Consider the following 23,901-nt stretch of genomic DNA (forward strand, 5'->3'; position numbering starts at 1 on the left):
TTCTTCTTTCGCGCCCCCCACTCTATACAATAGAGACATTTAAAGCCAAGGATCACACATAACCATCCGGCAACTGGCGTGCCCTGTCCCCAACGGCCACGGCCCCGGGATCGTGTCTTGGTGTTGGCCTCACCTCCCCGAGTTCCCTCTGCGGCTTATAGCCCATCTTCTCTCCCCTCTAGCCCTGATGCCTCTGACTTTCCTACTGCTAGGGTCGTGCAAGCTTGTCCTCTGGGAGCTTAAAAATTCTCCAAGGGCCCGTCCTCACTTCTTGCCCTCCGGCTACCCCTCTTCCGCTGACTAGGATGCGGGGGTAGTGGGAAACAGTGTGTGGAGACCAAGCGTTGGGGCAGCTTTGAACACAGAACAGGGTCTTCATTCGGAGGTCAAGGGCCTCCTTCATATGGTCCTGCAGCCTGAGGTGTGGGTGGGTGAAGGGAGTCAGGTTTAGAGGGATGACATTACAGTTTGACCAGAAGTGCACACAAAATGTTTTTCTGGATAAATACCCACAACCATTTGCACCTGGTCCACTCAATCAAAACTTAGATGTAACCCTCTTCAGAGACTGGGTCACTCAGACATTTGCCTTCCTTCCAGCTCATCTTGGACATCAATGTTACTCCAGATCCTTCAGTGCACTCCTCCTAGTCAACAAAATATCCTGCCCTTCCTGGGCTCAATCATATTATCAGCTATCTAGGAAGCACCACCAGAATCAACCTCCCAACTAGGCTGGTCTTCCCATGCAATCTTTGGACCTATAGTTTCACCTCAACTCAGGCTATGCCTCCTTCCCATCCCCTATTAAAGACCCCTCTAGGGTTTGACCCAAACCCCAGCTCTACCCATGACCTGGCCTAATCTCTCATATCCATGACAGTATTGCTATGGGCCCAAGAGCAGGACCAAAATGATGAGGGCCACAGGAACATAGGTAAGTGACTCTTCCATGTGCCTAGGAGTCTGTGCTCTGGAGGGATAGAGAGTAGGGGAACAAGCAAATGAGCACTGGCCTGAGAGAGTTTGAACAAGATTCAAGTGGCTCTATCATTATTTAACTGAAGATGCCTTGGGAAAGACAGATCATCCTTCTTTTCTGAATTCCTCAAAGCTCAGTTTGGCACTTCATCATATACAATCTCGTAGTTTGGGTTGCTGTGTGTGACAGCAGACTGCTAGACAGCAGGGCCCACATCGCACTTCTACCTCCCCCAGCATTCTGCAAATAGGATGTGTATGTGGAGGGGAGGTAGCTGGGGAGAAATGCTTGAAGTGTACATACACATTTGCAGAATGCTCAGCTTCATTTTTTAAAATTGTAACCTCATTCTGAGGCACTAACAGCCTCATTTTATAGATGGGAAAACAGGCTCTAAGAGGTTAAATAATTTGCCTTGAAATTATTCTTGTGTTTACAGAGAGGACAATCAGGACTAGAAAAGCCTGAGAAGAGGCAAGCAGGGTAAGCCCAAAGGGGTGTTAGCAGAGCAAAGGCGAAAACATACAGGTTTGCGTTGGGAGAGTAGGCAGAGAGAAAGGGCATGAGAAGGATGAATTTGATTTGATGAGATGGAACAGATTCTAGTGAGAAATAGAAACGTTAATAAGTAGTTTGGACAAGACCACACAAGAAAAATCCTGAAAGCTGATGAATTGGTAAGGAAGTCTAATCTGGGAAGACTGAGAAAGGCATGGCTAAAAAAATTTAATGTGCAGTCCTTGTGGCAAAGTGGGTTGGGGGTGACAATGGAGGATGGGCAGGAAGACTATTAGACCTAAAGTATCAGATAGGAGAGAAGTTAAATTGCAGGGGGGACCAGTGGGCAAAGGGACAGAGAGTTCTTCATGTTCTCACAGAACTCACAGTGCTGACTTTGGATACCACTGGAGGTGGCAAGTAGGCCAAAGTGATTTGGTGGTAGGTTCAGCATCCTACTCACCTACACTCTACGAGGCAAGCCTTTCTCTTCTAAGGTACTTTGATGGCAGACTCAGAGGTCATACATTTTCAAATGAATAAAATATGTAACTCACAATGCTGAGTTCCAGTATGGCACTTGCTAAACTGTAATGGGCAGTTACTTCAGTACCTCTGATATGTAGATTCTGACCACATTTCTCTCTACTGTTCTCCCACTTCAATCTCTGAACCTAAAAAAATGATCAGATGTGATGGCAATTAATGGAACTTTCTAAGGAAGGCCCTTTGGTATTTTTTTGTAAATCAAGCTGATAAAATATGAATAAAATATACTGACAGTGGAAGGGACTTGAAATCAAACTAAGAAATTAATCCTTAGCCATGAATTTGTGTCCTGGGACACAGGCAGATCCTTCTTTGAGGTTGCTACTCATCCTTAAAATCACTACCTCGGCTGCTTCACAGGGTTGCTATGAGAGGATCCCATTTGAAAACCTTCTAGTGTACTTCACAAACAGAACACAAATGGAGGTTTTGTTTTTGCCAGGCTATTTTCCCCAAATGTTGTAGCAAAGTGGCTGAGGGCAATGCTGGTTGTCCTCAGCCATCTACACACCAGCGTTTGGCTCCAGGCTTTGCACAGAGCAGTTACCTACTGTAGTAGGGATCCTAGGTGAAGGGGGTAGGCATGAACTCCTGAAACTTGAGCAGAGGTTCCCTGAGGCAAAAGAACTCTGGTCTAGTCAAGTTGTCCTGCTTCCTGTTCACTGAGGCATTTCTGTTCCTGCTTTGCCATCTCCACCTCTGGTTTGCCCAGCACTCTCCCTTTAGGTGGCATCATCTTTATTTTGGCCACATTAACAGCTGAAGTGCTTCTTCAGTAGGGACTGTCACCAGTGCAACAATGCTGTAGTCTCACTGTTCCACTGTGCCTCAGAAGCCTGTTTTGCCTGTTAAGTTTTCCTCCCAGCCAGTCGTCTTGGTGTCAGACCCAAAGCTGGGCCTTCTGGTTTGCCCTCTCTTGACTGCAGCCTGGGGAATGGTTAGCAAGGAAAAGGGTGTGTTAGGATATGTCCACAAATGTTGGAAAATCACCACCCACTACCCCTTTCTCAGCTTTAGCATGCTTTTTTTTTTTTTTTTAAAAAAGCCACCAACTTATTTTATCAGCAGACAAGAGCTGGACAGAGAAGCCTCTGGTGCTGTTGGAATAAAGCACACATACACTACAATTTTAGGAGACAGTTTGCTCAGATATCAGTGAACTCCAAGTGCCTTAAGATCAATTTTAATTGTCATCTGAGAAGAGCCTCAAATTAGAGCTAAATAACAGCTAGCATTTGGAGTTCTATATGCCAGGCACTTGCTAAGCATTTTTCATGCATTAGCTCATTTAGTCCTCACAAACTCAAGTAGACACATTATTCCTTTTAACACGAAGAAAACTAAGGCTCAGTAACTTGCCCAAATCTAATGGCTGATGTGGTGAATCTGAGATCTGAGGTCAGGACTAAGAGTAAAGTCAAGGCCCTTAACTTGTACAAGGCTATGCTGCCTGCCTCCCACTAAGTTATTAGGCAATGTCTCTGCTTTTGCCTGGGCTGTCACTCCCCCACTCGTCAGAGAAAAATGCTCATAGACGGTCTTCTCCTAACTAGTATACTGGCATGGTTCTGGAACTTGAGGGTTCTGGTAACCACGCCTAGGCCCTTCTATGAGCTAAGAATTGCTTCTGTGAGAAGGTGTCAACCTATGTCTCCCCCAGCTGGCATATCTAAAGCTGTATCTGCTTGGCAGGTTGGTGATCCTGAGCCTTGCTTCTGCATTGTCTGGCTTCTCTTTTCTTTGCCCTGGGCTCTAGAACAAGGGGGCCAGGCCAAGGATATTCTTTTCCAGTCCTTTGCCCAATAACAGAAAGTATTTTCACCTGAATACCAGAAGGTAAGATTCATGACAGCTGCTTGTGTTGTTCACCACTGAATCCTACAAAGAATGCCTAGCAATAGTAAGTACTCAATAGTTGCTGAATGAACAAAGTGAATGAGGTAATGTAAGAATGAGATAACTGAATTCCTGACTGCAAAGTATATAGCAAATTATTAACTGGGTTGTATAAAAGTGAACTATGTATCACTACAGCTTTATGTATTCCAGAAACAGGAGACATCAAGCTAAAAAACTGACTGGAGAATCCAAAGCAAAAGGAAGAAAGGAAGAAATCCATTTAAAAACCAGGGGATGGTGCAGGGGAAGAAACAAGACATTCCAGATACTTTACCATCCCCACTCCCAAACAAATATTACCAAACACATGTTCAAACTGAGAAAAAGCCATTTTAATAACACACATACATTCATAGGACTTTAAAACAAGATGTAGTATAAAATCTTAAAAAAAAAAAAAGGGAAAAAAAAGGAAATCTGCATTTATTTGTAAACTGCCTAAGAGCTGGTGGATTATCCGGCTGACAAGACTGCCCAGAGAAAACAAATGCACAGATAATGAGGTGCACCAACATTGTTAATGCATAAGAAATAACAACCACAGATCATGCTCTATATGCCTAGCCACCTGTACCCTACCCTTGCCTCCTTAGAGACAAATCAGGACAGTCCTTCCCTAATTCTCCAACTCAGTCATTTGTTAATGGGTCACCTCTTAAATTTTTACTTTTTTTAAATTTAAAAATTATTCTTGGTTTAAAGACTCCATACATTATTACTGGCCAGTCCCCACCAACTACACTTATTTCAACAGACATAAAAATGCAAATGCTCCAACTGAGCCTGGATGACAACACTCCATTTCCTATCTTTTACATCTGGGGAGATTTTTGTGAAGTCAAAAGCAAGCTATTACTTGTACCTGAAAACGAAAACAAAATGCCAACCTTCCAAAAGGTGACAAAGGCACTACTGCCATCAGGAGATAGACAGAAAATGTACAAATGCTGTTACTTTACTGCTACATAGATGCATTTTGTGCATGGAGAGCCTCTTCACTTAACATGGTATAACTAATAGAATTATATTTTTGGATAACAAGAAAAGCAGTTTAGAAAAGGCAAACAGTTACACACAAAAGCATAAACACGAGTACCTTAATTTTCAGCTTGCAATAAGGGTAATAAGTTTGACATACATATCCAGAAAATAAGACAAGGTGATTTTTGGCACAGTAACATTGCCAAACACACCACCACTCAGTGCAAGCTTTGTATGTCAAGTCCAAAAAGTGGCCTGACATTCTCTGTGCAATGAAGATTTCTCCCCTACTACCATCCCATTCACTGGGTGGGCAACAACAGCAGGAGGGAGACAAAGCATGGGGACTCAACAGGGAGGATAATACTTGATTTGGGAGAAAAACCATGGAATACTTGTACCAAAAGAGAATCACAAAATTTTTATGAGAATCCAAATGCAAATACTGACTGGAATATGACCTGGAGACTAAAGACATCTACCAGTGTCATAAATACAAGGGCCCAAATGGATGTTTGGCCATTTATTTTAAAGGGACAGATGAAGTATTTTTCTCTAATGGAGAAAGATAATTAAAAATAGAGACTTTCCTTACTGGAACTGTTAAATAAAAATGTTATCAAAGTGGTTTTAAATTTGATGGGCAGTTATCTGTTGAAACCGCAATACAAAAAGGTCACTTAAAAAAAAACCTGAATAACCCACTTGTCCCCCCATCAATGTACACGATTAGAAAATATTTACACACTGTAATTACAAGCAATATAAGCAGTATTTTATACTTTTGAGATTTTGTACACTTTACACAATGCAAAATGAGAAAAATATGAACACTTATAAAATTACGCACAAATAATGTATCTACAAAGCATTAAATTACAGAGCGTGAAAGCCCCCATTGTTGGGCAGATAGATGCTAGAGTTTCAAGCTTCTGTCAAATATAACTCTTTGTATCTATCTCATTAACCATAAGTGGCATTTTCTAACAACACCCTTGAGAGGTAGTATCAAGATAATAATACTCTTACCAGTAAACTCAACACAGAATAAAACTTTTGTTGGTCTGACTCTTACAGCCTCATTCAGCCAGGGTTCTTAGGAACTGGATTTACTTAGTTTTTCCTATAAAATCTCTAACTGCTCAATGCTTGACATGGGCTCAAAAGTTACTGATGAGATTTTAAATGATAAATTTAGGATTAAATGGTTTTTACTCCTAAGCCTCAATTTAGAGGTAGCAAGCTATTTTTCAAAATTTATTTTCTCCCCTCTCAAACTACAAACATCAAGTCCAATTCCGTTTTCCTCCATTATCTTTCTCCCCACAACTGGAGACCTTAGAGTGCTCAGGACAGCAATGTCATCCAAGTCAATATTAAAAGAAAGGAAAAAAGTTGGTATTCTCTTAAGAGACACACCCTCCTAAAAGAGACATTCAGTCAACAAAAGAAATTTTCAGTTAGTAAGAGTCTATTACTATCAAAGTCTTCAAAGGGCCCTTGGGCTAAGACCAGCATGTGCACTTCTACTAACCTTCCACCACTTAAACCAAAGGGTGGCTTTCCAGTGTTTAAGAATTTAGAGCAGCTGTGGTTTTCAAGTGCAACAACTTTAAAATATAAGCACACACACATACACATGCGTGCAGTGTCCTAAAGAACAAACACCATCCAGGTCTCTGCCAAGGTTACTGGAAACTTACTTGTCCAGATCTTTAAGCTTTTACAATACAGGCTTTTGTAATATGGCTATCAAGGGGCCAGAATTCCAAGATTTAGCCAAGATTCTAATATTTAACCAGTATTTAAAAAAACAAACTGCATATTAATATTTTGGCATAAACAGAGCCACTATATCATAGCTTAACCTCTTCTCCTTAAGGGGGTCTGACAATATACCAAACTTGTTTCTCAACCGTTTAAATGTATTTTAAAAACCTAACAGATTTATAACCTTGAACTGTGAAAGAAAATGTAGAGATTGAAACTTCTCTGTGGTTTATAGGAGTTACAGAAGAAATTTTCCCTTTTTGTTACTGAACTCAGTTGTAAGCTTTCCCTTCAAATCTTAAAATAACCAAAAGGGAAAATTAAACCCAACTGGAACTTGGTCTTAGTTTCCATGTCCAACTCAAGTTGGTACAAACCCTTTCTTACATATTTCCTGTGATTATCCAAGTGCCACACACAAATACAAAAACAGAAACAAAACAAAACCCCAAAATGAAAACCCCCTGAAAACCACACACACGCATAAACCAAAAAAACCAACTGGCTTAAAATTTAACAGAGGAGTTAATAGGGGCAGGTTAGCCATGCAACTATCAGCTGCTTCTACTCCTCCCCCCATTATAGGATTTTGTTCTTCTAAAAGGCCAATTGCCTTAATTAAGCAGATTATGTTTCATATCTGCTTCAGAAATGGCAATTTCTTCATTACCAGCTTCATACTAGATACTCAAGTGATACATGTGCTGCACATTTTCTTAGCATTCCACTGGGTTTTGTAGTATTCCTTTCAATTCCTCTAGAAAAGGCTCTTATTAAATTTCTCTTGGTTCATATTTTTGCTGCTGCAATTCCTGTTAAGAATCTGGTACCCAGAAGTCATGAAGCTGCCCCTAGAAAAAGGAAGGAGGGAAAAAGAGGATAAAGGAAAAGCAGATTATGAATTAACTTTTATAAAACTTCTAATTATTTTTCTAAGAAAATAGGCTTTGACAACTAAAGTAATAAAATCTTTATATTGTATATTTCTCTGAAATTTTATGGTAACAGATTCGAGTTTCCATTTTGTGGTCTCGCAATTAAAACTATAAAATAAGTACAAGACAATTTCTCCTCACCAAACACACACAAGTAGAGGGTTATATTTAAGAAAATTAAGTAAAATGATAAGCTGATTAAGTTTTAGTTTTAAATTAATTTTGTTTTAATGCCACATCAGTAAAGATGGCCAGCCTAAAAGGAAGTCTACTGAGGTTACGAACAACAAAATAACAGTAGCTTAAGATTTCTCAAAGACTTCTCAGTTCATTTGTAAACAAGCAGGATAGCAGACTTAATAGCAGGTATTTAAACAATGCCCCTCTTAAGCAAAGTTTCCTTGGATATGACACCAAAAGCCTATGTGATAAAAGAAAAAAAAAGATAAAACTGGACTTAATCACAATTAAAAACTTGTTCTACATATGATGCCATCAAGACAATAAAAAGACAACACACAGAATGGGAGAAAATATTTGCAAATTATATACTTAATAAGGGACTTGTATTTAAAACATACAGAGAATTCTTACAATACAATAATAAAAACACAAAAACCCAATTAAAAAATGGGCAAAGGATCTGAATAAACATTTCTCTAAAGAAACTATATGAATGGCTGGTAAGCACAAGAAAAATGCTTATTAGTCATTAGGAAAATGCAATATAAATTAATACAACATCATTAGTTACTAGGGAAATGCAAACTGAAACCACAGTGAGATTCCACTTCCAACTCCTTACTATAGCTTTAGTTAAAAAGACAGATAACAAGTGTTGGCAAGAATGTAGAGAAATTAGAAACCTCATACATTCTGGTGGGAATATAAAACAGTGCAGCCACTTCAGCAGTCTGGCAGTTCCTCAAAACATCTGACATAGTTACCATATGACCCAGCAATTCTACTCCTAGGCATATGCCCAACATGTTTTCATTTGAAAACATACGTTCATACAAAAACCTGTACACAAATGTTCATGGAAGCATTATTTTTAATAGCCAGGACACAGAAACAACTCAAATGTCCATCTAATAAGTGGAAAATAAAATGTGACCTATCCATATAATGGAATATTATTTCCCAATAGAAAAGACACACGCGCTACAATATGGATTCATTTAACATTGTTATGTGAAAGAAAGCCAGTCATAAGAGACCATATAGTATATGACTTCGTCTACATGAAAACGTAAAGAACAGGCAAATTTATACGACAAAAAGTCTTTAGTTGCTGAAAACTTGGGGGACTGGGGATGGGAATGCAGGAGCTTGGGTAATGGAGAGTGACTACTAATACTAACGGGATTTTTTTTTTGGAGTGACAAAAAGGTTAAAACCACTGTACACTTTAAGTGGGTGAAATGTATGATATGTGAATTTTATCTTGACTAAGCTGTTAAGAAAAATGCTCCTCATGAGATAACCTCTATTTGATGCAATTTAGCATTTAAAAATGGGCTCAGCCACTTCTTAAAATAAATTAATGAATATAAAGCAAACAAAAACTAAAAAAAATATATAAACTATTGTATTGGAGTTTTCAGTTTATCTTAAGATACCTAGAAGCAAGTCCTCTGTTATATTTTTTTCACAGTATGAAGAAATACCGTTTAGCAAAATTATTAAGAATAAATAAAAATGTTTAATAAAATGACACCTGAGTCGGCCGACAGTTCTGGATTATTTCTTGCCATTTTCCATGTATCCTGGCAACCAAGTCTTTTACCTTAAAAATATCATAAAAGGGAAAAAGGATCAGATCAAAACATCCTCACCTTTAAAATCAATTTAATGCTTGATACAAAAGATTTGACAACTGTGACAGGTCCATACCCAACAACTCAATTTGATTTTTGTCAAGAAAAAAGAAAATAAACTTGAACTCATCTTCTGGAGGGGCTTTAAAATTAGTGATTAGTAAGATTTTTTCTTCATCACCATGGTCTGAAATACTGAGTGCTTAGGACTCAATTTTCCCATTAGTTACTAAAGATCACCCAAAAAATACTTCCTGCCTTCCAAGACACCTACATTTTCAACTTGCTGGCTTTTGATCACCCTGACAGAGAAGCTAAAAGGCAGGCTTTGCTTTAGGGCCCACAGCTTAGGTTGTTCCCTGCCGTCCCAGCTTCTATTTGAAAGACTCAAGGCCACAAAGAAGGTTGCCATTTGTTCTAGAACATCTGAAATTCCCTGTTACACCTCTCTAGGTTTTTCCAAAGTAGTATGAATCTTCTTTAAATACTTGGTATCTTCTTACATTTAGAGGTTTAACAAGTCTTTGTATGAAACAAATTTTCCTACCACTCTAGAGATTCTCAATTAGCTCTCAAATGCAACTGCTTGAGAAAAATGTCTTAAGCAAGTCAGGAATTTTATAGCTACTTTAAGTTTATGCAGTAAATTGCAAGGTCTGCTTTTTTCTCCATTTAGAGTTCAGCAGATTTGGTTTCTTCAAAACAATCACCACCTTTTTATTTTTTACTAGGGGCTTGTGAAGGGGAATGCGACTCATCTATTTCATCTATTTCTGCAGGACCATCCCCCGAAGCAATTTCCAGAGACCTCTATGTCACTCTCCACTCTAAGTAAGAGCAGCCCTGGCACCAATCTATGTCCTAACCTTGGCTTTAGGAAACAAAAACCTTGGGTGGTCCCCTTTTAGCATGTCTGTCAGCAGTAGCCACTACCACCAAGTTCTATGGACCAGTAACTCTAGTTAGTGTTCAAAAGAATGTGCTTCTGAAACTATGGTTTCCCCTCTGAGGCAAAGAGCTAGCTGCTACATGTATCTGAAAATCTGCAATCTGATACAACTTCATTAGTTGCTCATTCTTGTATTTAACTTAAATCTACTAATATTCAGATACTAAGTCCAAATAGGCATTGTTGAAATGACTTGACCTTTATAGCTAATTAATGTAAGATAAAGTTATAAAGTTGAAACTTCACATTCAATGACTATCCAAACGCAAGGGCAAAAAGAATCAGCTTTACATTACAAAAGCTAAAATATGATTTGGAATAAAAAATCCTTAGAAAAAACTTTTAAAAAAGTGTTGTTTAACTTAGTGTTTCAGGAAAAATTGCCAAGTCATTTTATTAATACTAAAGTTGCTTTCCTAACTATACTCATATACTCAGATTTTCTACTGTCTTTGAATATACTAAACCTTTAAGAAAAAAAACTTAGCAAGCTTACTGCTGAAATCACTTCCACCCTAGAGCTCAGACTGGGTGATGCAAAACTCAAGAGATTTGAGGAGACCTTCCTTTAACAAACTCTCTAATGGAATATTCAAATAACACCTAGCCTATTTCTTTATGAACAAAACAAGTTTTCAACTATCACAAGATTTTATAATCACTATTTTAAAACTTAAATATCTATTTAAACAATGTTTTAATCCTTGAAGCTAACTTAAGCATAAAGGTCTTAATTTGTACATAAGTTTCATTAGTAGGGAAAGAATTTTCTTCCTTAGGTGTCAGGAGTTTTAGAATAGAAAGTATAGTAAAATTAAAACATGTATTTGCTTTGAAATTTTTTTCTTTCAATTTCAGTCTAGCTAGAAGCACTTAGTAGAAGCTGATTTGTTTTTAAAGAAACTCATATTTCTAATCTTTGTTTTTTTAAAGAGATGCTTATATTCTTCTCTTCCTCAAATATTAATGTTACCAAGGTTAAACAAAAGAATCAACAATATATAAAGAAAATGCATACTTACCTTAGTTCTATAAAACAGTCTTGCATCTTCTCTAATGTCACACTTAACATGCTTTTCCAAAGCCCCACAGAGGTGCACGAAGTGTTTCTGTGCAAAACAAATACAAAGGATGAAAACGACTCTAAAGTATTACAAATTACTAGTACTAACAATCATTTAAAAATCTACCATTCTCCAGTTAGCAATTTCTGATGTTAACTATCTAACATAACAGCAGTCTATCAGTGAAAGCAGTAACTGCCACAATAATAAGACTTATGGTTTATTGCTAATGTAAAAAATACACACAAAAGTAAAAGGTTTTTTTTTGCCATGTATGGAAGTACATTAAAGAAAATTAACTCTAGGGCTCAGATTGTGATGTAATGCCCAGAAATTTAAATTTGTTTCTTTTACCACATTCTCTCATGAAATATTCAAGTAACAAATAATGTATTTTTTCTTTGTGAACAAAACAAGCTTTAATAGTAGTTCCTTGAAAAATCATCTTTTAAGTTTTAGAAGTGTATAGTCCAAAACAGCCACTCTTATACATAAACCAAAATTGAGACTGTAAGGTGAGAATGTAAATGGACATTTTTAGGGAGAGAAATGTGACAAATATTTTTAAATAATTAAAGTTTGAAAAATTTATAAACTTTCATATAGCAATTCTACTTCTAGGAATTTACCTTATAGAAATGCTTGCATAGATTGGTAAAGATATATGAATAAGCATATTCATGTTAACACTGTGTGTAATCACAAAAATGTAATGTTTATCAACTATGATTTTAGACAGAAATGCTAATACCTTAAAGTGAAAAAAAGACACGTTGCAAATAATATGAATAGTCTGACTCCATTTTTGTTAAAATTATGTTAGTATACGCATAAATTACGGAAAAATTTACAGGAGGGCACTGGATTATAGGAGTCTTTCACTTTCTACCTTAGGTGATTTTATAATAATTGAATTTTAAAACACTACTCATTGATTTTTTGCAAAAAACTTTTTAAATATAAAGACTATAGAAGAACATTACAGATAAATGATTACATTAGGTTCCAATCAAGAGAGCAAATAGTTCTATGTCCAATAGTGTTCATAAAAACACACGAACCGGTCATGTCCTCTTCATTATGCCTAAGGAGATCCTAAGTTTTAAAACAGGGGTTGGATTACCTAAGGTGTGAAACATGAGGAATTAAACAAGAACTAAACGGATATGGAGTATGGGAAGAACAAAATGACTGAAAATGAGAACCTTAACATTGGGAGATAATTTAGAAATACATATCTGAAGTAGCCTGACTTACCATTAACTTAATTTTTAAGGCAAATATTATTTCTAAAGGAAAAAAAGTAGAATGGAAAAAGAGATGGAAAGAAACCAGCTAAGAGACGGCCCATTTTGTATTTGTGACTTTAATATCTTATTAATATACGACGCTGTTGCCAAGTTATGATAGTTCAGTTCCGCTCCAATAAACAGAACTAACATTTGCGGACAATTCTTGTCAGTGATGTGGTTGCAAGGTTATGATTACTTCCCTCTTTCCAGTGTATACTGAGATTTCTATAGTAGTCCCCCCTTATCCGTGGTTTCGCTTTTCTGTAGTTTCAGTTATCTGTGGTCAACCATGGTCTGAAAATATTAAATGGAAATTTCTAGAAATAAATAATTCATAAGTTTAAAATTTTGCGCCATTCTGAGTAACATGATGAAATCTCATGCCATCCTGCTCTGTCCCTCCTGGGGAATCATTCCTTTGTCCAGCGAATCCACACTGTATATGCTATCCACCTATTAGTGACTTAGTAGCCATCTCAGTTATCAGAGAGATTGTTGTGGTATCACAGTGTTTGTGTTAAATAACCCTTATTTACTTAATAATGGACCTAAAGCATAACAGCAATGATGCTGGCAATTTGGGTGTTTCAAAGAGAAGTTGTAAAGTGCTTCCTTTAAGTAAAAAGGTATGTATGTACTGGAAAAAACATAGTATATACAAGGTTCAGTACTATTTGCAATTTCAGGCGTCCACTGTGGGTCTTGCAACATATGTCCTGTGGACAAAGGGGAAATACTGTATAGAAAATCTAAAGTTAATTTTTATTAAGTTTTCTCCTAGACAAAGACTGTTCATAAACTGGTACAGTCACTATAGAAAACAGTATGGAGGTTCCTCGAAAACTTAATAGAGCTACCATATGACCTAACAACGGTATCTATCCCCAAAATTTGAAAACGTTTATTTGTAAAAACATATGTACCCCTATGTTTACTGCAGCACTATTCACGGTGGCCAAGACATAGAAACAACCTAAGAGTCTTTCAATGAATGACTCTTAAAAAGAGTCGCTGATAAAGAAGATGTGGTGCATATATATAATGGAATACTACTCGGCCATAAAAATAGATGAAATATGGCCATTTGCTACAACATGGTTGGATCCTGAGTGTATCATACTAAGCAAAATAAGGCAGAGGGAAAAGACAAGGACCATATGATTTAACTCATATGTGGGATATAAAACAGAAAGCAACAAATGAACAAACAAAACAAACAACTCACAGACACAGACAATAGTATGGTGGTTACCAGAGGAGAAGAGGTAGGGAGAAGGATGTACATGAAGGTAAAGGGAGTCAAATATATGGTGAAATAAGGAGACTTGACTCTGGGTGGTGAACACGCAATACAATATACAGATGATGTATTACAGAATTTTACACTTGAAATCCATACAATCTTATTAACCGATGTCACCCCAGTAAGTTTAATAAAATTAAAAAGTTTATTCATTCCATCAGTGACATTTATTAAAAACAAAAGCCACTAAAAACTACATACCCGTTGTCCAGAAGAAAAAGAATGAGAACAACTAACTTCACCAACTAAATGAAGAAGAATGTAGGTCAGGTAATATGCCTATTAGAGAAATGAATAAAACGAACACCTGTGAATTAGTTAGCATAGATGTCATCCTAGTTTACACATTAGGAAAGCTGCTCGGGAAGGATAAAAGATTTGCTAGTTAACCAGGCTAGTAATAGGGAAAAGCTATGCATTTAACCTAGGCTTTCTAATTTCTAACTCAAGTGCATTCCTTTAACCTCATGACTGTATAAGTAAAGGGCTACAAAAAACACTTCCAGTATTAAACTACCAACAACCATCCTTTTACCTCAATTCTCAATTCTCGAGTTTACTGAAGATTATAGGACAGCAATAAAAAATATCATTCACTTTATAATTGTGTATCTGGTCTCTAAATCCAGCATTATTCACGGTGGCCAAGACATAGAAACAACCTAAGAGTCAGTCCTATATCATTCTATAGTTTGTAAGCTGGTATCAGTTATGCTCATATACCCTTTTGAGATGATCTAGCCTGATACCTGCTTTTCAAGTTCCAAATGAAGACTGTCATCAATGGTGTCATTTGGTTGTTCAGCCTTTCTCTTCAAGACCATTTTCTTCAACAAATCAGAAGGCTTCATTTGTACAAGATAACGAAGTAGGACTGATATCTATCAAAACAGAGAGAAGACAGTGAACAATATTAAGCAACACAGTTGTTCTCTCTTAGGCTGCTTTTTTTCAGTGTGTCCTCTGTTCATTTTGCCTTTTCTAATTTTGCCCCTTTATATTTCTTTATAGTCTGTGATACCCATTTCTCCTAAGAAGTCTTCAATTGCTTGGAAGGGGTTTTAAATGAAAGATTTAGTACTTGTAATTGAGGATAAAAGCTTAAGGAGACCAAATGGTATTACAATTAGAGGTCAAAGACAATACTTTCTCTGTGAAATTATTTGAAAGTCAGCAAAACTGAATCTCCCTGTGAGTCGAAGTCATTGAATTCTGAAAAGAATTCTCTCTTGATGGCAATAAATACCACTGAAAGGATTGAGAGCTATTTGATAATGACCCTGGTGACTCAGGAGTAGTACCTATATATCTGGAATGAAATCTACCTCAACTCTATTAATGCAGAAATCAGCTCTCTCTTTCAATTTCTGTCCCTCAGCACCTTGTGCATACTTCTATTACTGTTCTCACTACAATGTATATCAATGATTGGTTTATTTTGTTTCAACCACTAGATTATGTTTTCAAGGGCAGAGTCTTTAGTTCATTTTTTTTATCCCTAGTAGAATATCTTGTACTGAACTGCAATTCAAACAAGAACACTACATCTAGACCAGGTTCTATGTTGAGTTTTCAAATCCAACTATGAGTAGCCCCATTAGTGCTAATAATGTTTGTAAAAAGTTTTCAGGACTTCTAAGAGTAGAACTTCCACAAGACATGTTTATATGCACTCATATATATATGATATATTCACTACTTAACAAGTACCAAAGGGCAACTGCATTTAAGCTCTACAATTTAAAGACTAATATTAAAACAGGTACAAGATAAAATTAATGTACAACAGTTTTGCAATTTCTAATCTTGAGATAAAACTGCTAACCTTGATAAGGCAAACTAACTTAATAAATAGTCGTATTTAGCACATTATGATTTTTCCAGTAGTTTTTTATACATTAATTCATCTAAATGTCCACAACAATCACACAGAGATGGTAGAGGGTGTGATACCATCTCCATTTCACAGATGAAGAAATTAGATCTCATTAGTTAAGTACCATTCTAAAGAGTATATGAATATTATTATGCCCAAGAGTTGAGATCTAACCCCAGCACTTTTTTTTTTCTGGCTTTATTGAAATATAATAGACAATTAGTTGCTTGTATTTACATTGTTCAATTAAATGAGGTATTTTTTTTTAATTATAGTTGGCATACAATAATATATTAGTTTCAGTTGTACAGCACAGTGATTAGAGATCTATATAACTCACAAAGTGATCAACCCACTAAATCTAGTACCCCACTTCCCCTCTACATATTTACACAAAATTATTAACTATTTTTCCTGTGCTATACTTTATACCTCCATGTCTATTTTGTAACTATTCATTTGTGCTTTTGACTCAGGATCCATCAATTTTCCCCTACACCTCACTAGCTCTTCCATTTATTAAAAGAAAACAAAAATATTATTTATACCTGAAGATTATTCGCATTAGGGATATCTTCATGTTTCTCATCCAAAAGCTTTGAAATAATCACTAAGCTGAGGCACTGTCTCAGTTGCCTGGAATTAGAATTTAAAAGTATTTAGAAAATATTTTAATCAATATTGCTTGAGAAGTGAATGAGCCATAAGGAGTTCTTCTAATCCTAATTGAAAACATAGCTAATGTTTCAAGAGAAGGCTGTATAAGAACAAATGTGCTTTAACAGAATAGTAAAATTTTCACGTAAAATATTTGTACATAAAGTTAGAGTTGCCTGAGGCTCAGGCAAATTAGTAAAGCCTTTATCTCTGACCCTACTGATTTACTGATAGAAAATCTATTTTACTGCTGGGATTTCTTTTCACTAAAGCAAAAAAATATGCTAATTCATTTACTTTCATAGTATGTGCCGTCTATATTACCAGATAAACTAAAATTAAGAATCAAGATTATAAAATGGTCTGAGTTAAGTATCAGAATCAGGCTGTCAATGCCTTTGCCCATAGCTGAATATGAAATAAAAGACTCTAACATTCAAGGAATGATGAAAGAAAATAAAGGACCTAGAAGTATTTCATTAATATAAACATTATACATTTTTCTCAATGTTTAATTCTCACTTTTCAATACCTTCCACGTGATGTCCAGTTAGGGACCAGCTGTACCAACCACAGAAGGTTGTGGGGATGACTGGAGAGTTCATTTATGGCCAGACAGAGTTCAGGCATCTGAAAACAAAGAACAACAAATAAGATTTTTCAAATAGGTTGGTAGAATCGAATGTCCAACAGATCATCCACATCCCTTCTTGCCAAGATGAAAGCATTATTACCGAGAGATCACTCATTTTTAAAAATAGCGTGGAGTCTAGTACCTGCTAAAATATATACAGTACAAAGATTCAGTATATCATAAATTCTAGAACAGACTGAACAGACACATTTATCAGAATTTCACTTGGCTTTCATGTTTTGTGCTACATCATATCTATATGTATTTAAATAGGACTTCTTGGAAGAATAAAGTGATCTAAATACAAATACCAGTTTCCAAAGGTCTATTATGATTGTTGCACGAGAGCATATATCTTCCTGACCTGAGATTTCTTGCATTTTAATGATCCTCAACTATTCCAGTATTTAAAGTCAAACAATCCCTGAGTAGGGGAAAGTAGTATGGGATGATGGTAATAGAGGATACAAAATTATGTCTTCAATATTAAAGCGGAGTGATGGGTACTTAGGGGTTCAACGTACTCCTCCTTCTACTTTTGTACTTTTTTGGAGTCTTCCACAAGAAAGGTTGAAACATATAATTTTAAAAAATCTAACAAAAATTATACATATTTAGTCAATGTGGCTGCAGAAATTCAACTCAAATTCTTGTTTTGTGTGTGACTCACTCTATCATTCTTTTTAGGTCTCTGCTCAAAGGCCGCCTTAAAAAGGGCTTCCTTGACTGCCTCATCTGAATGTGCAGACATCTCTGCCATGCTACTCTCTACATCCATGTACTACTTTAATTTTATTAATAGCTCTTAATACAACTTGACATATTATAATCTACATTGACTTTATTTATTATCTAACCCTCTGACCAGGATAAAACTACCATGAGGGCAAAGACTTTGTCTTTTTCACAGCTCTATCTCCAGGGTCCCATAGTAAATCCCCAATAAACACCATTCATTAATGAAATGAATAGCTGCAGTTTTAGAGAAGATTCAGTTATCATGAACTTAAATAATATGATCTCAGCAAAGATAAGTCCCTTTTTCAGTTTATTTTTCATCTGCTGAAGATCTTAACTGAGGTTAGACACTGTTCTGCATGCGCAATGAAAGTCGAATTGTGATGTCATACAAAAAACCAACACTAAAGTTTTAAGTAATGTTACCTCTATGTTCCAATCTCTGATGTTTTTCATCAGGTTTATCAGGAGGCTTTGAAAGTCCACTAGAGGAATCTGCTTCAGCTGTTTTTCCAAACTCATTTTAAACAACATTAGAATCAGCAAAATTATTTCGCGATCCTGGTAACCTTCTGGATGTATAGATGTACATAAGCCTAGAAACTTTGACATAAATGCAGAGACAAAACAACTTGAGGTATATTTTACTTGAAGAGCTCAAAATAAAAAGTTTTAAACAAAAAATGCAAAAGAGAATGTGTAGAAAACAAAACATCAGCTGTCTAGAAAGAAGCAAGAAATACTCATGTTAGTAACTGAATAAGGTGATAGGATAAGTATTTTCTTCTGCATTTTTCATTTTTAAGATTTTCTTAACAGTTCAATATCATTGATTTGATCCAGCTTTGTTTTAACATTGTTATTAATTCTTGATCACTGTTATATTGTGAGTTGTATTTTTTTCTTCATATATCTTAATTCTAAAAAAATTGGTTTAAAAAATACTAATTTCAAAAAGCTTCTTGGTAAAAGTATTCCTAGAGCTATTTTAAATACATAACTTTGATCTAAAGATCTCTTTCACTCCCAATATTAAAACAAAAACAACAAAAACAACCTTTAATACAAAGATTATTGCTAAGAAATTTTAGAGACTGGGAATCACCAGTTTTGTTTTAAATCACCAGTTTTGTTTTGTTTTAAAACTATTAACCACAAAACTAAATGGTTCTAGCTCTGTACTAAAGACATACAAAGTTTTTTCCTACCTTAACCACATTTAAAATGTTAGTTTCAGGAAGAGTTGAAAAAATTGGCTTAGATGAATCTTCAGTTCCTTTTCCCCCCAATGTCATCTGTGTTTTAGAACTATTGAAAAGTGAATAAAGCAGCATGAAATTAGGAACAATATAACTATTTTTAAAAACACTGAGCAACAAAAACGTTTTACTGAGGTATAATTTACATGCAATAAAAGGAATATACCCATTTTTAGTTTTGATAAATAAACTAGTATAACCACCATCCAAATCAAGAAATAGAATATTTTTGTTACCCACAAAAGTCATTTCATGTCAGATGCAAGCCAATCTGCTATCTCCCACTCCAGGTAAACACAAATCTGATTTCTATCTCTATGCATTAGTTTTTCCTTGGACAACTACTTTTTATAAGACACTATCCTCACTGCTCTTGGTGTCAGAGAGCTATGTGGAAGGTGGCTCTTACTACAAAGAACTCATAATATTTAAAGGTTTCATGAGTGGCCGAAAGAAAATATAAAGAAACAATATAAAGAAAATATAAAGAAACAAAATATAAAGAAACAATTCTAAACACTTCAATTTTGGTTGAGGTAATCAGTGAAGGTTCATGGAAGAGAAGATACATGAATTCGGTCTTCAAAAGGTAGATAATATTTCCCTGTTTAATTTCTTGAATAAATAATATCTTCTATAGTTAAAAAGCCAAGTGGTACCAAGGCACCATATACTGTAAGAACTGTCCTCCCATTCTAGACCTTCAGCACCCATTTCCCCTCCCCACAATCACTACTAGTTTTAGTCTTTCCTTCCACAGGCATTTTATGTATGCACAAATATATATGAATATTTGCTCCTCCACCTTTAATACAAATGATAGCATATTATATACTCTGTTGTGCACTTTTCTTTTTTCACTTAATATATAACTTGGAGATACTTTCATATGAAAAGAACTTTATTTTTTAAATATCTGCTTGGTAGTCCTGTGTCCCTTTCTAGCTGTACAACCTTGGGCAAGTTACTTAATACCTTTCTGTGCCTGATTTACCAGTAAAATTGGAATGGAAATACTAATAGTTGTAGTGACTATTAAGTAAAGTACCATATATTAAGCCCTTAGAACTATGCCTGGCACATAGTAAGCAATATGTGTTAGCAGTTGTGATGATGATTATTAATATACCAATGATCTATCCCTTAAAGATGGAGTCTTTTGCTCTTATAGTGCTTCAACAAATGAGACAGGTAATATTTTGGAGAGTAGACACTAAGTATGGAGGAAGAGCCAACGCAACAATAGCTAATGTGGAGGAACAGCAAGCAGATCAATTTGGTTAGAACAAGAGGAGAGCAAAAACTAGATAACAGGTCAAAGTTTTGAATTTTGAATTACAGTTTTGAATTTTAAGAAAATGTTTCTATTTTTTCGCTATTAAACATGATGATGGTTTTTAGATTAAGACATGTTAAGAATGTATCTAATTCAAGATCCATTTCAACTTTGAGACTTTAAAAAATCAAGAATGGATATTAAACTTATCAAATGAATATTAACTGTTCTTATATAAAAATTGTTTAAAGGAATGTTTTGGGCATTAATTATGAAAAGAAAACTTACACTAGATTGTCTTCATTGAAGTCTGGCTGGAGATTCTCCAGAGGAAACAAAAATCTAAAATCAATTCCCATATTGAAAAAAACAGCCGCTATATCAGACAATGATGGTATCCAGGGCCAAACTGGTGAATCACTGAAGGTATCTAGTTAACAGAAAAAAATATGTTATCACAAATCCTGGATCCACAAACCCACAGTTGCAAGGTGGTAGTCTGCATGTGAAACACAGATTATTACAGTGATTTTATAGAAATGACAGCTGATATGTTAACAATACAGTTATTTAGAATGATCATATAGGAATTAGAAATTTTCAAGAATATCCGAAGGAAATAATATTTATGAACAAAATAGATGAATCAAAGGATATAACTCAGGAGGAAGTAACATATTTTGAAAAGACTGGAAATAACAGTGGTAAAATACCAACTATTGTTAACACAGGAAGATTTTACCATCTTCAGTGCCTATTTGTCCCAATCTTCAAAACAAGTGATACAGATAAATCACAATGCTTGTTTCATTTTAAGGGATCTCAAAAGTGAGAAAGCAACTATCACATTTTTGCAGTGGACACTTTCAATCTTCTCAGTGCATAATCAATACAACACTCTTGCTCATCAAAAGTCAATTAAAGTTAATTGACTGAATAAATAAACTTGCAACTATTTCTACCCAGCACAGTAAGCTACGACTTGGTAAATACTAGGTAAGGGCTGCCACTTCCAAGATCTTATACCTTTTTTCTCAATGTAACTAGAAAAATGCAGATACTCATGTTTGATTGGAGTTTCATTTTATTATCAAAGACTTTAATTACAAAAATAAATTTTTATTCTATATTCCCAAATATCCTAACTTTTAGCAATACAAAAGAGACCATGTACATAGCAACCACTAATTCACACCATTAGTCACAGTGAATTTATATACTCACCATTTCTAATTGTTATTTCCATCAATGTACTTAAAATCTGCATGGACACAATACAGTCTGTGTGAACTGACATCATCTGTCATAAGTAGATAAATCATAGAATATAAAGAGAAGAAAGGAAATATGAGAATTTACTATTTGCCAGGCACATATAAAGATGTGTTATATGCCTTTCATTTAATACTTATAATAACTTTATGAAATGGTCATACATCATACATATGAGCAAACAGGCTCAGAGAGATTAAAATAGTCTACCCAACGTAATACATGAGGAGTTGAAATATAAGTCCAAGTCTTACTCCAAAGTCAGGCCCTCTTCCATTCTAACATGCTGCTTGTTTTTACAGCTTTCACTTATAATTAGACAAATATAACTATAGACAAATGTCAAATATAAATAGACATTTAAAACTATAAAAAAAAAAGAACTCCTGCCATGAAAGCCAAAAAACATAAAGGAAAAAGGCTGCTAGCTTTATCACTTCACCAGCAAAAGTCAAACCATAAACTAGTTAAAATACTTGAAAAGATACAAATATGCAAATTAACATACCAACATACTTAAAAAGGTGTTCGCTATTACCAGTAATCAAAAAATACAAAGAAAAATGACGAGATATCATTAGTTGACTTCGAGATTGGTAAAGATTGAGATTACTGATAATACCCAGTTTTCACAAGTGTACTAGAAAAGAGGAGGAATGCCCAGTGCGAAAGTAATTTGGAAAAATTTGAAAAATAATTTGGAATAATAAAAATAAATAAAAAATAATTTGGTAATATTTGTGCAAAGTTATTGTCCTTATCTTTTGATCTAGTCAGCTTTTTGACAAAGGACTTTTTATGCAGAGGCATATAATTAATTTTACGAGACAATTCTTTGGGAACAAAAGCTCAAATTTAAAAATGTTTTTAAAAAATCACATTGAAAGTAATTTTAAAGTGGTTTTTAGAGAAAGATATATTGTATTTCTATCTCTCTTTTGCTTTGGAGCCATGGATAATTATAATAAATTTAAATCTAAAATATAAGAGGGAATAACTCAAACGCAATCAGGCATAGAGCCTGTGCCATTTTAAAATCATCCTATATGAATAAATGTCTTTGCTATATTTGTGTTGTTACTCTCTTCTAAGGGGCAGCACCATTCAAAGGCATATTAAACATAGGACAAGTTTTAGATAACTATCTTGTGGGGGTGATGAATTCTAAGGTTGGCAACACAGCACTTGAGATAATTACATAAGTGTGTAAAGAAGTGTATACAATAACCTAATGTCTATCAATCAAGACTGAGTTAAATAAATCATGGTATAGTATTACAAAGGAATAGTGTAAGGTCATTAAAAAGGATAACATCTAGACTGCGATAAAAATATTTAATAATTTATTGTTGTCTGAAATAAACGAGTTATAAAATAGCATATATTTTGTTTTTATTATTATACTGCAATCTGTGTACACAGAGAACAATCTAGAAAACACTAAATTTAATAGCCCTTGGAAGTTGGGAGTTCAGCTCTTTTTAATTTTAATTTTCCCATTTTACTTAAATGTCTCACGATGAAATGTGAATTCTCTCTGAAAATGTTAAAAAAAGTAAACTGTCTTTCTGGTCTATTACTACATTTAGACACTTGTGATAAGGTCACAAAGGTGCCAATATTTTACTTACATTTCAACAATTAAATTTACAAAATATTAATTAGGACTATAGCATTAAAATGAATTCTGACATATTTTGTAAAAAAATACTTATAAATTGGTAAGTCTCTCCATCACAAAAAAAGGACTTGGAATTGGAAAGGAGAAATGAGACGAAGTATCTTACACACAAAAAAATGCTTAATAAATGATTATTAGTTTGTTTTTTAAAGAATAAATATGAGGAGCATAAAAAACTGCTTAAAGATATGCCTGTATGTCATCGATAGGGTTTTAAAGGCTATAATGATGGGCCCACATCAAGAAGATGAAAATTAACACAGATAAATGCAAAATCTTACTTGTAAGTTTAAGAAAAGATATATTACATAGAGAATAATGAAGCCCTGGTGTGAAAGCAAATAAAATTTTGAACTATAATAAATAGAAATATGTGAGTGGAGTAGATAGGTAAAAGTCTTGCTGAAAATGGCTGGTAAGAAAGACCTTATCTGGAAAATAGGTCCATTTATGGGGAGAGTGACAC

The 23,901-nt window shown here is 35.0% G+C and overlaps 1 protein-coding gene across 2 annotated transcripts in view; it reads right to left on the reverse strand.

Moving 5' to 3' along the window:
• Positions 1-5,644: 5,644 nt before the first annotated feature.
• Positions 5,645-23,901, reverse strand: part of SLF2 (SMC5/6 complex localization factor 2) — a 34,944-nt gene continuing 16,687 nt past the window's right edge. The window contains exons 10-20 of one of the 2 annotated variants that reach the window (XM_039871445.1): positions 21,707-21,782; positions 20,771-20,912; positions 19,156-19,255; positions 18,374-18,550; positions 17,108-17,205; positions 16,467-16,554; positions 14,792-14,923; positions 14,244-14,321; positions 11,406-11,492; positions 9,335-9,403; positions 5,645-7,530 (exon numbers count right to left, since the gene is read on the reverse strand). In XM_039871445.1, the coding sequence (XP_039727379.1) occupies positions 7,495-7,530; positions 9,335-9,403; positions 11,406-11,492; positions 14,244-14,321; positions 14,792-14,923; positions 16,467-16,554; positions 17,108-17,205; positions 18,374-18,550; positions 19,156-19,255; positions 20,771-20,912; positions 21,707-21,782 (1,083 nt within the window). In that variant the 3' untranslated portion in view covers positions 5,645-7,494. The remainder of the gene's footprint in view (positions 7,531-9,334; positions 9,404-11,405; positions 11,493-14,243; positions 14,322-14,791; positions 14,924-16,466; positions 16,555-17,107; positions 17,206-18,373; positions 18,551-19,155; positions 19,256-20,770; positions 20,913-21,706; positions 21,783-23,901) is intronic. The other variant, XM_039871444.1, reaches the window with a different exon arrangement.

This window comes from Pteropus medius, unplaced genomic scaffold (assembly GCF_902729225.1).
Source record: "Pteropus medius unplaced genomic scaffold, Ma_sr-lr_union100, whole genome shotgun sequence".
Lineage (NCBI taxonomy): Eukaryota > Metazoa > Chordata > Mammalia > Chiroptera > Pteropodidae > Pteropus > Pteropus medius.